Source organism: Rana temporaria, chromosome 12 (genome assembly GCF_905171775.1).
Source record: "Rana temporaria chromosome 12, aRanTem1.1, whole genome shotgun sequence".
Classification (NCBI taxonomy): Eukaryota; Metazoa; Chordata; class Amphibia; order Anura; family Ranidae; genus Rana; species Rana temporaria.
In genome coordinates, this window is record NC_053500.1 from 12972030 (window position 1) to 12986293 (window position 14264).

The following is a 14264-nucleotide window of genomic DNA, read 5'->3' on the forward strand; positions in this document are numbered from 1 at the left end:
CCAGGTCTGTCCGCCTCTGCCTCTCTGCTGTCTCTTGCCTGGATGATTGCTTCTTACCAGAAGGTCCTGAGGGATTCCCGTGATGATAAGATGCCCATGTCCTACAAGGGGGCAGTGGTGCAGATCCTGTGGCATCTCTTCACCATTGCGGCCCGAGCTTTGGCGTTCTCCCTCTTTGCTTCTGAGTTTCACCTGTACTTTGGCATTTTCATAGTGACCCACTGGTGTCTCATGACCTTCTGGATCATCCAAGGGGAGACAGATTTCTGCATGTCTCGCTGGGAGGAGATAATCTACAACATGGTGCTGGGTATCATCTACATCTTCTGCTGGTTCAATGTGCGAGAGGGTCGGACTCGCTGTAGGATGACTTCGTACTACATCATAGTTCTGACCGAGAATGTGGTTCTCACGGTTTTGTGGTATTACAACCGTAATAACTCCCCACTCGGTGACTTCTACGCGCTCCTCATTGTTTGCTCAGTCTTCTGTAGCTTTGCTCTCGGCGTCTTCTTCATGCTGCTCTACTACAGTCTCCTCCATCCCAATGGCCCGATGTTTGGGCCATCCAGCAGCAGCTGTGTCTTCACCGAGGGCCCTGAGGCTCCGCAGGCCCCTTTATCAGAAGCCACAGAGAGCCTTCCCCGTACTTTGCCACGGACTACAGAACATGAAAGGGACATGGCACCGGGAGACAGGGACAGTTGCGGTCCAGTCTTCCAAGTGCGATCTAGCATTCCGCCAACGCCTGTGACGAGACTTCCACGGGCTCAAGGACCTGTCATTCGTATAGATCTTCCACGTAAAAAGTACCCTGCCTGGGACGCTCATTTTATCGACCGGCGCCTTCGGAAGTCTATATTGGCTCTTGAATATACCTCTCCGGCCACTCCCCGCGTTCAGTATCGTAGTCTAGGGACCTCACAAGAACTAACGGAGTATGAAACCACAGTGTGACTTATTCCATGGGTAATAGGGCACAGGAAAGACTGTGTGTAATCAAACTGTGGAGTACGGCTAGTCAATGAGCGGCTCTACACAGTTTGCAAGGGTCAAGTAGACGGTGGAACGGTCAGCTTCAGAGTATAGATAGCTCTGTAAAATCATGGGCTATTCTACAGGTCATTTGAAGTAAGGATTTTGCAAAGGTTTGTAATGCAGAATACAATATCAGTTGGGCAGTAGGATGGGAGCATGGTCAGTCAAACACAACTGAACATGGAGAAGGTGCTCCGATGGGTCCAGAGGGTCTTCTATCAGCATATATCAGTCACAGCAGACCCATCGGGGCTCTCTGAAGCCATAATTGTGGTATCACTTGTTGTCTGTGAGCTCTGTAAAGAGTTAAGTCAAACCCAGACGCCCAACAATTTTATGGCAGTGGTTAGGCAGTATTTCAAGACGGTTCAGGTGGGAATGTACTTTGGTGAAAGAACGAGGGACTTCAGCCTAAGACCAGTGCTTGAAGCCCAGTTCCTGTACACTTGGTGCTACACATTGCGGTATGTGTTTTGGTATAACTGGTGGCATATCGTCTGCAAGTGCTCACCCAGCGTCACTGTAGATAGTGTCGTTTTGTGTATACGGTTGTAAATAACCATTTCTATTTAAAAATTTGGAAACACGAGGATCAGTGACTGTTTGCTTCTTATGTATAGCACAGTATGAGCCACCACGTACACGGTTATTGGCAAAACTGGCAATATAGTGAATGATTATCATAGTGCTTCCAATTTATTTCTTTTTTTCTTTGGGTTCAATGTTTATTTTAAATTTTTTTAGGTCAACTTGGTACAGCACCCTAAATAATGAGTATTCACTAAATATCAGATCTTGGTTTTTAGAAGAGCAAATGTACCCTCCAAACCGACAGTGTTTTCTATTTTACCCATTTATTCAGTCGCTCCTTTAATATTGAATGCAAAGCTCCGTGAGCACCAGTTCTTGGGCCCCGTACACACGTCCGAGTTTCTCGGTAGAATTCAGCCAGAAACTCGATCGGAGCTGAATTCTGCCGAGAAACCCGGCGTGTGTACACTTTCGGCCGAGGAAGCCGACGAGTTCCTCGTCGAGCCAAATAGAGAACACGTTCTCTATTTCCTCGTTGTTCAATGAGGAAAGTTGGCTTGCCGAGATCCTCGGCGGCTTCACACAGAACTCGAACAAGCTGAAGTAAGAAGCTGATTGGCTGCCATGCACAATCCAGTAGGCCTCCTGGCATTGGCGAGTCATTCAAGCTAGTGGTAGGTAAGTACAAGCGCCACGTGCTTTGCACACTCAAGTGAACCTGTTGCTTTGCCCAGTATGAGATAAGTCAGTGATGGAGAACCTCGGCACCCCAGATGATGTTTTGGAACTACATTTCCCATGGTGCTCATGCACTCTGCAGTGTAGTGGAGCATCATGGGAAATGTAGTTCCAAAACATCATCTGGGGTGCCGAGGTTCACCATCACTGAGATAAGTGCATGTTTCATTTCAGACAGAGGGCCAGATTCTCATAGAATCTGCGGCGGCGTAGCGTAAGCCATTTACACCACGCCGCCGCAACTTACTGGAGCAAGTGCCGTATTCTCCAAGCACTTGCTCCGTAATTTGCGGCGGCGTAGTGTAATTGGCCCGGCGTATGGCCGCGTAATTCAAAGGGGGCGGCTTGTATTCAAATTAAGCGCGCCCCCGCGCCGATTGAACTGCGCATGCGCCGGGCTGAAAAATAGCCCAGTGCGCATGCTCCAGCTCACGACGGAAAACGTCAATGACGCCGACGTGAGCGTCATTGACGTAAAGTCGTATTCAAGAACGTCTTAGGAAAACGACGTAACCGACGGAAAAAGACGACGCGGACCCGACGCCATACTTAACATGGCATACGGCGGACTGGCGTAAGGTTACCCCTCATATAGCAGGGGTAACCTTACGCTTACGCAAACGACGTAAACAACGAGTACGCGTCGCAAATTCGTTCGGGAATCGGCGTATCAGGCTCATTTGCATAGTCAAATGAGACCTGAACGTAAACGCCACCTAGCGGTCAGCGTTGTATTGCATTTAGGATCCGACGGTGTAAGTGACTTACACCAGTCGGATCCTAGCCTAATTCCGGCGTATCTTGTTTTGCGAATACAAAACAATGATACGCCGGCGGGAATTTCGAATTACGCCGGTGTATCAGTAGATACACCGGCGTAACTCTTTTGAGAATCTGGCCCAGAATTATCAGAAGTTTGCCTATTTTTTTTTTTTTTTACCCGTAGCAGTCAGTCAGGCGTGATGATATTACTGTTGTCAGACCGGTGAAAGGTGATTGCTGACTAGTTGCGTTGAATTACGGTACTTTGATTTTTGCCATCTTGAATAAAGCATCACAAACGCAAGAAAACGCGATTTGACAGAATCTGGGACTCGTGTCAAAGCTGCTACAAGCGGAGAAGGCTGGTGTGTTGTGTGTTGCAATTAGTAGACCCTTAATGCATTTGTTCGGCCTTTTCTAGGTTATACAGATGTGTGGCTGTCATGTGACTTACGGGCAAGGAAATCCGCTGTTTTTGTAGGCCCCCTCGGTCTGAATAATAAGATATCTTGAAAGCAATAGACTTGGAAAAGACAATGAATGTGTATATTACTTGTTCATGAGTTGCTGAGAGCAATAATAATGATATGTATTAACCACTTAAGACCCGGACCAAAATGCAGCTAAAGCACCTTGCCCCTTTTTGCGATTCGGCACTGCGTAGTTTTAACTGACAATTGCGACGTGGCTCCCAAACAAAATTGGCGTCCTTTTTTTCCCACAAATAGAGCTTTCTTTTGGTGGTATTTGATCACCTCTGCGGTTTTTATTTTTTGCGCTATAAACAAAAATAGAGCGACAAGTTTTAAAAAAATTCAATATTTTTTACTTTTTGCTATAATAAATATCCCCCAAAAATATATAAAAAAATATTTTTTTCCTCAGTTTAGGCCGATACGTATTCTTCTACCTATTATTTATTAATCAGTTGGTTTGCGCAAAATTTATAGCGCTTACAAAATAGGGGATAGTTTTATTGCATTTTTATTATTTATTTTTTTACTACTAATGGCGGCGATCAGCGATTTTTTTTCGTGAATGCGACATTATGGTGGACACTTCGGACAATTTTGACACATTTTTGGGACCATTGTAATTTTCACAGCAAAAAATGCATTTAAAATGCATTGTTTATTGTGAAAATGACAATTGCAGTTTGGGAGTTAACCACAGGGGACGCTGTAGGGGTTATGTGTGTTTACAACTGTAGGGGGGTGTGGCTGTAGGTGTGACGTCATCGATTGTGTCCCCCTATAAAAGGGATCACACGATCGATGACGGAGCCACAGTGAAGAACGGGGAAGCTGTGTTTGCACACAGCTGTCCCCGTTCTTCAGCTCTGGGGACCCATCGCGGGACTCCAGCGGCGATCGGGTCCGCGGGTCCCGCGGTCCCGGAGCTGCGCGTGCCCGCGACCCACGGCTGGACAATAGCACAGTACGTATCTGTTCATGCATGTGCCATTCTGCCGACGTATATGTGCAGGAGGCGGTCCTTAATTAGTTAAGGTTGTCCCGATACCACTTTTTTAAGACCGAGTACAAGTTTCGATACTTTTTTTTCAAGTACTCACGGATGCCGTTTACCGATACTTTTTTTTTAATGTCATGTGACAGTGGCACATGTTTAATTTTTATTATTTTTTACAATATTTTTTTATTATTTATTGCAATTTTTTTTTTAGCCCTGTTGGGGGGGGCTTTGGTGAGATATCAGGGGTCTTAACAGACCTCTGACATCTCTCCTTTGAGACAGGGAAAGGGACTAAGGACACAGAGGGCCAGATTCTTGTAGTTTCTGCGGCGGCGCCGCGTAAGCCATTTACACTACGCCGCCCCAACTTACAGGAGCAAGTGCTGTATTCCCCAAACACTTGCTCCGTAGTTTGGGGCGGCGTAGTGTAATTGGCCCGGCGTATCCCCGCGTAATTCCAAGGGGACGGCTTGTATTTAAATTAAGCGCGCCCCCGTGCCGTTCGAACTGCGCATGCGCCGGGCTTAAAATAGCCCAGTGCGCATTGCTCCAGTTCTCGACGGAAAACGTCAATGACGCTGACGTGTGCGTCATTGGCGTAAAGTCGTATTCAAGAACGACTTAGTAAAACGACGTACCCGACGGGAAAAGACGACGCGGACCCGACGCCATACTTAACGTGGGACTGGCTTAAGGTTACCCCTCATATAGCAGGGGTAACCTTACGCCTACGCAAACGACGTAAGCGACGGTTACGCGACGCAATTTCGTTCGGGAATCGGCGTATCAGTCTTATTTGCATAAACAAATGGGACCTGAAAGTAAACGCCATCTAGCGGCCGGCGGCGAATTACATTTAGGATCCGACAGTGTAAGTGACTTACACTAGTCGGATCCTAGCCTAAATCCGGCGTATCTTGTTTTGTGAATACAAAACAATGATACGCCAGCGGGAAATTCGATTTACGCCGGTGTATCAGTAGATACACCGGCGTAACTTGTTTGAGAATATGGCCCAGATTCCCCACTCCCTTTCTCAGCTGCACTAAAAGTGAATGGAGAGAGGACAGCGACTCCTCTCCATTCATAAACTGAAGCATCAGTAGAAAATGCATTAAAATCCTTGCCAGCGTCTCCACTTTTGTCTAGCACTGGAGGAAAGATATTAGAAATTATATATACGTAAAAGCTGTCAACCATGCCCTATTTTGTAACCATGGACAGCCAAAGAGGGTGGAGTGGATTAATGACCGGTCCAGGGGTTGCTTGTTGGACCTTTCCTGAACCCAGGGAGCGTCAGGCTGGTTCTGCTCACTGTTGTTTATTGCTGAACATAATGCCGAGGGATGTGTGAAATGAAATGGCAGGAGGGGGACAATTGGTTATCACAATAAAAGAAGGCACATATGTGTGCTATAGCTTGTATAAACACGGTTACTTATGGTTTTGCACCTAGCTCACCAATCAGAGGGCTCCCAGCTGTGCAGCAAACGCTGAACAAGATGGCTGCTACGGTAACCATATCAACAAGTCCCCGTCTATTATTAATTCATTCAGTCTTATGGATCGTGTGGCCAGGGACAGCTTGAGTGCCGCATGTTTAGAAAACCTGTGCATTTTATATTTCCTCGAAGAAAAGGCGTTCGGCTTTTTAAGAAAGCTGGAGGGGAAGGAAAACCTGTGCTGTCCCTCTGGGTGGCAAAGCGTTTTCCATTCGGGGGGGGGGGGGGGGGGCAGGCATTGCTCTGGGATTCTGATGACACCGACTCTGCAATGCTTTACTGGAGCGTATTAAATCTGGTGATGACATCTTAAAGTGTATGCAAACCCTAACTTCTCCTCTTTGCTTCATTTAGGTCTGCTAAATACACCACTGAAAGGGTTTTGTTTAAATCTGTTCAATGATTTATCAGAAATCTTGAAAACTTCCTGTGCTCCTTTACCTGTGTACAAGGGGGGCTCATCGAGAAGAGGGGGGCTCGTGGAGAATGAGGAGGGCTCGTGGAGAATGAGGAGGGCTCGTGGAGAATGAGGAGGGCTCGTGGAGAATGAGGAGGGCTCGTGGAGAATGAGGAGGGCTCGTGGAGAATGAGGAGGGCTCGTGGAGAATGAGGAGGGCTCATGGAGAATGAGGAGGGCTCGTGGAGAATGAGGAGGGCTCGTGGAGAATGAGGAGGGCTCGTGGAGAATGAGGAGGGCTCGTGGAGAATGAGGAGGGCTCGTGGAGAATGAGGAGGGCTCGTGGAGAAGAGCGGTGCTCATGGAGAAGAGCGGTGCTCATGGAGAAGAGGAGGGCTCATGGAGGATAAGGGGGCTCATGGAGAATGAGGATGGCTAATGGAGAAGAGGGGAGCTCATGGAGAATAAGGGGGCTCATGGAGAATAGGGGGGCTCGTGGAGAATGAGGGGGGCTCGTGGAGAATGAGGGGGGCTCGTGGAGAATGAGGGGGGCTCGTGGAGAATGAGGGGGGCTCGTGGAGAATGAGGGGGGCTCATGGAGAAGAGGAGGGCTCATGGAGGATAAGGGGGCTCATGGAGGATATGGATGGCTAATGGAGAAGAGGGGAGCTCATGGAGAATAAGGGGGCTCATGGAGAATAGGGGGGCTCGTGGAGAATAGGGGGGCTCGTGGAGAATGAGGAGGGCTCGTGGAGAATGAGGAGGGCTCATGGAGAATGAGGAGGGCTCATGGAGAATGAGGAGGGCTCATGGAGAATGAGGAGGGCTCATGGAGAATGAGGAGGGCTCATGGAGAATGAGGAGGGCTCATGGAGAATGAGGAGGGCTCATGGAGAATGAGGAGGGCTCATGGAGAATGAGGAGGGCTCATGGAGAATGAGGAGGGCTCATAGAGAAGAGGAGGGCTCATGGAGAAGAGGAGGGCTCATGGAGAAGAGGGGAGCTCGTGGAGAATAGGGGGGCTCGTGGAGAATAGGAGGGCTCGTGGAGAATGGGGAGGGCTCGTGGAGAATGAGGGGGGCTCGTGGAGAATGAGGGGGGCTCGTGGAGAATGAGGGGGGCTCGTGGAGAATAAGGGGGCTCGTGGAGAATGAGGGGGGCTCATGGAGAAGAGGAGGGCTCGTGGAGAATGAGGAGGGCTCGTGGAGAATAAGGGGGCTCGTGGAGAAAGAGGAGGGCTCGTGGAGAAGAGGGGGGCTCGTGGAGAAGAGGAGGGCTCGTGGAGAAGAGAAGAGGGCTTGTGGAGAATAAGGGGGCTCGTGGAGAATGAGGAGGGCTCGTGGAGAATGAGGAGGGCTCGTGGAGAATGAGGGGGGCTCATGGAGAAGAGCGGTGCTCATGGAGAAGAGGAGGGCTCATGGAGAATGAGGAGGGCTCGTGGAGAATGAGGGGAGCTCATGGAGAATGAGGGGGCTCATGGAGAATGAGGAGGGCGCATGGAGAAGAGGAGGGCGCATGGAGAAGAGGGGGGCTCATGGAGAAGAGGAGGGCTCATGGAGAAGAGGAGGGCTCATGGAGAATGAGGAGGGCTCATGGAGAAGAGGGGAGCTCATGGAGAAGAGGGGAGCTCATGGAGAAGAGGGGAGCTCATGGAGAATGAGGAGGGCGCATGGAGAATAAGGGGGCTCATGGAGAATGAGGAGGGCGCATGGAGAATAAGGGGGCTCATGGAGAATAAGGGGGCTCATGGAGAAGAGGGGGGCTCATGGAGAAGAAGGGAGCTCATGGAGAAGAAGGGGGCACATGGAGAATAAGAAGTGATCAATTTTTTTTTTTTTTTTTTTTACTGTAAAAAAAAAAAAGTAAAATTAACAATAAAAAAATGTAAAACAATTTAAAGCCCCCCTCTCTCCGTGTGCTCATTCGCAGAAGTGAACGCATACCTAAGTCCCAACTGTGCCCCAATGTTGGTGTCACGGGGAGGAACTGTGCCCCAATGTTGGTGTCACGGGGAGGAACTGTGCCCCAATGTTGGTGTCACGGGGAGGAACTGTGCCCCAATGTTGGTGTCACGGGGAGGAACTGTGTCACAGGGAGGAACTGTGCCCCAATGTTGGTGTCACAGGGAGGAACTGTGCCCCAATGTTGGTGTCACGGGGAGGAAATGTGCCCCAATGTTGGTGTCACGGGGAAGAACTGTGCCCCAATGTTGGTGTCACGGGGAGGAACTGTGCCCCAATGTTGGTGTGACGGGGAGGAACTGTGCCCCAATGTTGGTGTCAGTGGGGGGAACTGTGCCCCAATGTTGGTGTCACGGGGAGGAACTGTGCCCCAATGTTGGTGTCACGGGGAGGAACTGTGCCCCAATGTTGGTGTCACGGGGAGGAACTGTGCCCCAATGTTGGTGTCACGGGGAGGAATTCTGCCCCATTGTTGGTGTCAGAGGATAAAATATTGCCCCAAGTCTCGGATAAAAGCAGGCAAAGGGCCACAGTTTGGAGACCACTGCTGTAGAGTACAATGACTCTGGCTAGGCCCTCTAAAGTAAAAGTGTCTCAAGGGCCCCTTGGTGAATTCGACCATCGTCCAAAGGTATCAAACACATTTTGGGGGTACAAACTTTTCCCTTCATCGGGGGGTCACCTGTTGAAGAATGTTTTTGAGAAAAGGTTAAAGTAGCCAACTCCTGGGTTGATTGTCTCTCAATTAACCCTTACATGTCCATCCAAACCAGCATTCGAGGTCCTAATGAAGGGGGACATTGTAGCCCCCCTTCCCCCTGCACCCTTTGTACCCTTTGTACCTGCACCCTTTTAGCTAGATTCACAGAGATTGACCCAACTTTGCGGCGGCGTAGCTTAGCGTGTTTAGGCTACGCCGCCGTAAATTAGCGAGGCAAGTACTTGATTCTCAAAGTACTTGCCTGCTAAGTTACGGCGGCGTAGCCTAAAGCGGGCTGGCGTAAGGGCGCCTAATTCAAATCTGTATGAGGGTGCGTGTTTTATGGTAATGAGGCTTGACCCAACGTGATTGACGTTTTTTATTAACTGCGCATGCGCCGGGCGCCTACATTTCCCAGTGTGCATTGCGGCTAAGTACGCCGCATGGGCCTATTGATTTAGACGTGGACGTAAACGGCGTAAATCCCTAGTCACGGACGATTTTCAACGCGGGAACGGCGGCCATACTTAAACATTGGCAACGCCACCTAGGGCCCAGCTCTAACTTTAGGCAGCCTATCTCTTACGTAAACGGCGTTGATGTACTGCGTCGGCCGGGCGTACGTTCGTGAATCGGCGTATCAACTAATTTACATATTCTACGCCAACCGCAATGGAAGCGCCACCTAGCGGCCAGCCTCAATATTGCAATCTAAGATAGGTCGGCGCAAGCCGTCGTATCTTAGATATGTTTAAGTGTATCTCTGTTTGAGAATACACTTAAACATAAGTCGGCGTAGATTCTGAGTTAGGTCGGCTTATCTGTAGATAAGCCGGCCTAACTCTTTCTGAATCTACCTATTTGTACCCAAACCCATGAGTTTGTGTTTTTCTTCACACATGTATAAAATGAATGCATGTCAAACACGCCAGTTTTTGCACATTGTTTACATTTTACCTTTTTTTTTTTTTTTTTTACTTTTAAACGTTATTGTTCTGTTATTTTGTTTCTCGATGCATCTTGATTTTTAGCACTTAATTGCATATTTCACTATTTTGTCAGGTAAACTTGGCAAAACTTCATGGTTTAAACTAAACAAAAGAAGCTACACACGTTTTGTAATTGTCGCCCCACATGCTTAGGGAAAAAAAAAAAAAAAACAACAAATGTAAAAATGTTTTATAATCAGTTACACGTTCCCCTTTGGTGATAGTAAGGTCCTCCCTTTTCTCAAAGGAGGAATCGCTGAGTTGCGTACTCAACCTATGGCCCTCCAGCTGTTGCGGAACTACCATCATGCTTGTAACTGTCAGCCTTGCAATGCCTTGTGGGAAATGTAGCTCCGCAACAGCTGGGGGCACAGGTTTGAGCACCCATGGTTTAGGCAAGGGGTCTCCAAACTTTCCAAGCAAAGGGCCAGTTTGCGGTCCTTTTAGGCTTTAGGGGGCCGGACTGTGACCAATGGGTGTAGAAAATACCCTGGGCCCCCATCATGAGTTTAAATGGTAGGAATAGTGCCCCATTGTTGATATCAATGAGGAGGCTAGTAGCCTATTGATGGTCAGTAGGGGGAATGATGCCCCTTCATTGATGTCAGGGCCTGATAAGGGCAAGCAAAGGGTCACATCCGGCCCCCGGGCCGCAGTTTGGAGACCACTGGTTTAGGCAATACCCTACTTTATGTGTAGAGATAGCCCCATGTTTACATTCACAGCCAATGATCATGTGATATGTACTGAATGGGAAGGCTTTGTGCTGTGTTTGCATCTTATGTCTATGGGGGGGGCTTTAGAGAAATCTTAGATAGGACCATCATTGTATGTCTGTGAGTACCTATGAACATGAGCAGGATTGACCATACTCACTTGAAATATAAATTCACATATGTAATGTACATCATTTAGTCACATGACGTAGACCTAGCCAGTAGGAAAAGGAATGTACCCCCACAGGGTGTGAGAGCGGCCATATTGGGCAGCGCAGAGTACAATGTCAACATGCAAAGTTTGGTAACCCATTGCAACTGTTCAGATCACTATTTTTGGTGCTAGATCGCTGAAAAGATTCTGATTGGTGGCTGCGAGTTACTAGATATTTTGCCATTATCATTTTACACTGCCTCATTAAACCTAAATATTTGTAAAATTGCATCAAGAGCAATTATCCTGTAGATGCCAAAAATAAATTGGTGATTTTAATGTCCATTGAGCCCAAAGGTAGTTACAGGTGTGGCCTGGTGGGTTAGGTTGGGGCAAGCCTTGTTCATTGGGCCCAAATGTAGTTACAAGTGGGGCCTGGTGGGCTAGGTTGGGGCAAGCCTTGTTCATTGGGCCCAAAGGTAGTTACAGGTGGGGCCTGGTGGGCTAGGTTGGGGCAAGCCTTGTTCATTGAGCCCAAAGGTAGTTACAGGTGGGGCCTGGTGGGTTAGGTTGGGGCAAGCCTTGTTCATTGGACCCAAAGGTTGTTACAGGTGGGGCCTGGTGGGCTAGGTTGGGGCAAGCCTTGTTCATTGGGCCCAGAGGTAGTTACAGGTGGGGCCTGGTGGGCTAGGTTGGGGCAAGCCTTGTTCATTGGGCCCAAAGGTTGTTACAAGTGGGGCCTGGTGGGCTAGGTCGGGGCAAGCCTTGTTCATTGGGCCCAAAGGTTGTTACAGGTGGGGCCTGGTGGGCTAGGTTGGGGCAAACCTTGTTCATTGGGCCCAGAGGTAGTTACAGGTGGGGCCTGGTGGGCTAGGTTGGGGCAAGCCTAGTTCATTGGGCCCAAAGGTAGTTACAGGTGGGGCCTGGTGGGCTAGGTTGGGACAAGCCTTGTTCATTGGGCCCAAAGGTAGTTACAGGTGGGGCCTGGTGGGCTAGGTTGTGGCAAGCCTTTGTTCATTGGGCCCAAAGGTAGTTACAGGTGGGGCCTGGTAGGCTAGGTTGGGGCAAGCCTTGTTCATTGGGCCCAAAGCTGGGAGCTCCAGCTGATTGACGGCCTCCGCTCTGTTCCTGTTTGCTGTGTGAAGGGGGGTGTGTCCCTTCCCTCCAATCAGCTCTCTGAGCTCTCCTCATTGAGCTCTGCATTGTGTAATTCCAGCTGTCTGTTCCCTTTTTTATCTGACAGCTCAGACAAGCTTTAAGCAGGCCATACATGGGTCGAATTTCGAAAGAATTTTCTTTTGAAAATCAGAAAATTTGTGTGTTTTGTGATCCGATGGCGCCACCGTTGATTTTGAAATTCGACCAACCAAACCTTCAATTTCACCTCGTGTTCCTACAGAAAAGAATTTCCGTGTCTGGGAATCTTTTTTCTTTCTGTGAATTTTCTTTTCTTGCAAATGCGCATTTCTTTTTCGATTTTACATTTCTCGCACGATTCCCCCGATCATTGATTAAAAGAATCGTAAAAAATTTCCAACATGTCCGATTATTAAAATTCAATGGCCGCACGAAAAATCGGCTGTTGCTGCATCCCCACCAATGGTGTGAAATGCGAACGAAAATTCTTAGATAAGATTTTCGTAAAAGAAAAATCTTTCGAGATTCAACCATGTATGGCCTGACTTACAAATGTAGCACTTTGATTTGATGTAGAGGAGAGAGGGCAGAAGATAAACAGGTACAACTTATATGGGAGGATTTGTTTGATGTATGTAATGTGTATGATTTGAGGCCAGTCACTTCACTGTAAAGCCCCTTTAACGCAGGGCGGATCCATTTTGACGGACTCTGATTGCTCTGTTAATGCCTGCTGAGCCGGCGGATGACAGGTCCGTCTCCGCTCACTGTGCAGAGACGGACCTATCAGAGCCCGCTGTTTTCTATGGGGAGATCACACGCTCCATTTTCATCCGATCCCATTCTGTCTGATCCTCCAGATCAGGGGTCTCCAAACTTTTCAAGCAAAGGGCCAGTTTACTGTCCTTCAGACTTCAGGGGGGCTGGATCACGACCAGTGGGGGTAGAACATGCCTTGGGTCAAGCATCAGTGAGACTAAACACGGCCTCAGTGTTGGTGGTCAGTAGGAGCAGGAATAGTGCTCCATCATTGGTGTTAGTGGAAGAAATGGTGCCCCATTGTTGGTGTCATTGGGAGGAATAATGCCTCATATCATTGGGAGCAATAGTGCCCAAGGGCCGGATGAAGGCCAGCAAAGGGCCATATTCGGCCCTCGGGCCGCAGTTTGGAGACCCCTGCTCCAGATAGATGGAAAATAGGACCATCACCCGTCTGGATTTGGCGGACAGGATTTACAACCACTTTAAACTCTCCAGCAGCTACAAAGAAGTGAAAATTCTCTAGTTTGGGTGGGATGAGCTATTGAGGTCTGTCAGAGCTATTGAGGTCTGTCACCATATAGAGCAAGCTTCCAATGTATATCGCACCTGGTGAATGAAGAGCTGTACCGGCCTGTGCTTGGTTGCCTGACCTTGATTCCGGGTGGAGGGAGATGATTGGCTGCTGATTTCAACGTCTATGTTGTTTTTCGAGTGCCTGAGTTCTGAAGATTCACTGCAAGTGTTGTCATCCCCCCCCTCCCCCCCGTCACGTGCACAAGATAGATTATCATTGGAGCGATATCGGGATTCTAGGAATCTTTCTTTTGTAAACACAAAACTCTTTTTGTATATTTTTCATTTGGTGCTACATGAAAAATTAATAAACATGATTTCAATATATTTGTCTCCTGGCCTTTTTTGTTCTTTTTTGTTTTCTCTTTATAAAATTCCAGCTGTAAGAACGGGTCCAGAGGTGGGCAAAAAACAGAATGAAACATATTGGGAGAGATTTCAGGAACTTCGGGCTAGATTCAGGTAGGGGCGCGCATTGTTACGGCGGCGCAGCGTATCGTATTTACGCTACGCCACCGTAAGTCAGAGAGGCAAGTGCTGTATTCACAAAGCACTTGCCTCCTAAGTTACGGCGGCGTAGCGTAAATGGGGCCGGCGTAAGCGCGCGTAATTCAAATGAGGACGAGGGGGCGTGTTTTATGTTAATTCTTGGTGACCCGACGTGATTGACGTTTTTTACGAATGGCGCGAATGCGCCGTCCGTGTACATATCCCAGTGTGCATTGCTCCAAAGTACGCCGCAAGGACGTATTGGTTTCGACGTGAACGTAAATTACGTCCAGCCCTATTCGCAAACGACTTACGCAAACAGCGTAAAAAATTCAAAATTCG

The 14264-nt window shown here is 48.5% G+C and overlaps 1 protein-coding gene across 1 annotated transcript in view; it reads left to right on the forward strand.

Annotated features, from left to right (window-relative positions):
• XKR7 (XK related 7) overlaps positions 1-1962 on the forward strand; it is a 6332-nt gene extending 4370 nt beyond the window's left edge. The window contains exon 2 of the mRNA XM_040331661.1: positions 5-1962. Within this exon, the coding sequence (XP_040187595.1) occupies positions 5-957 (953 nt within the window). The 3' untranslated portion in view covers positions 958-1962. The remainder of the gene's footprint in view (positions 1-4) is intronic.
• The last annotated feature ends 12302 nt before the right edge of the window (positions 1963-14264 follow it).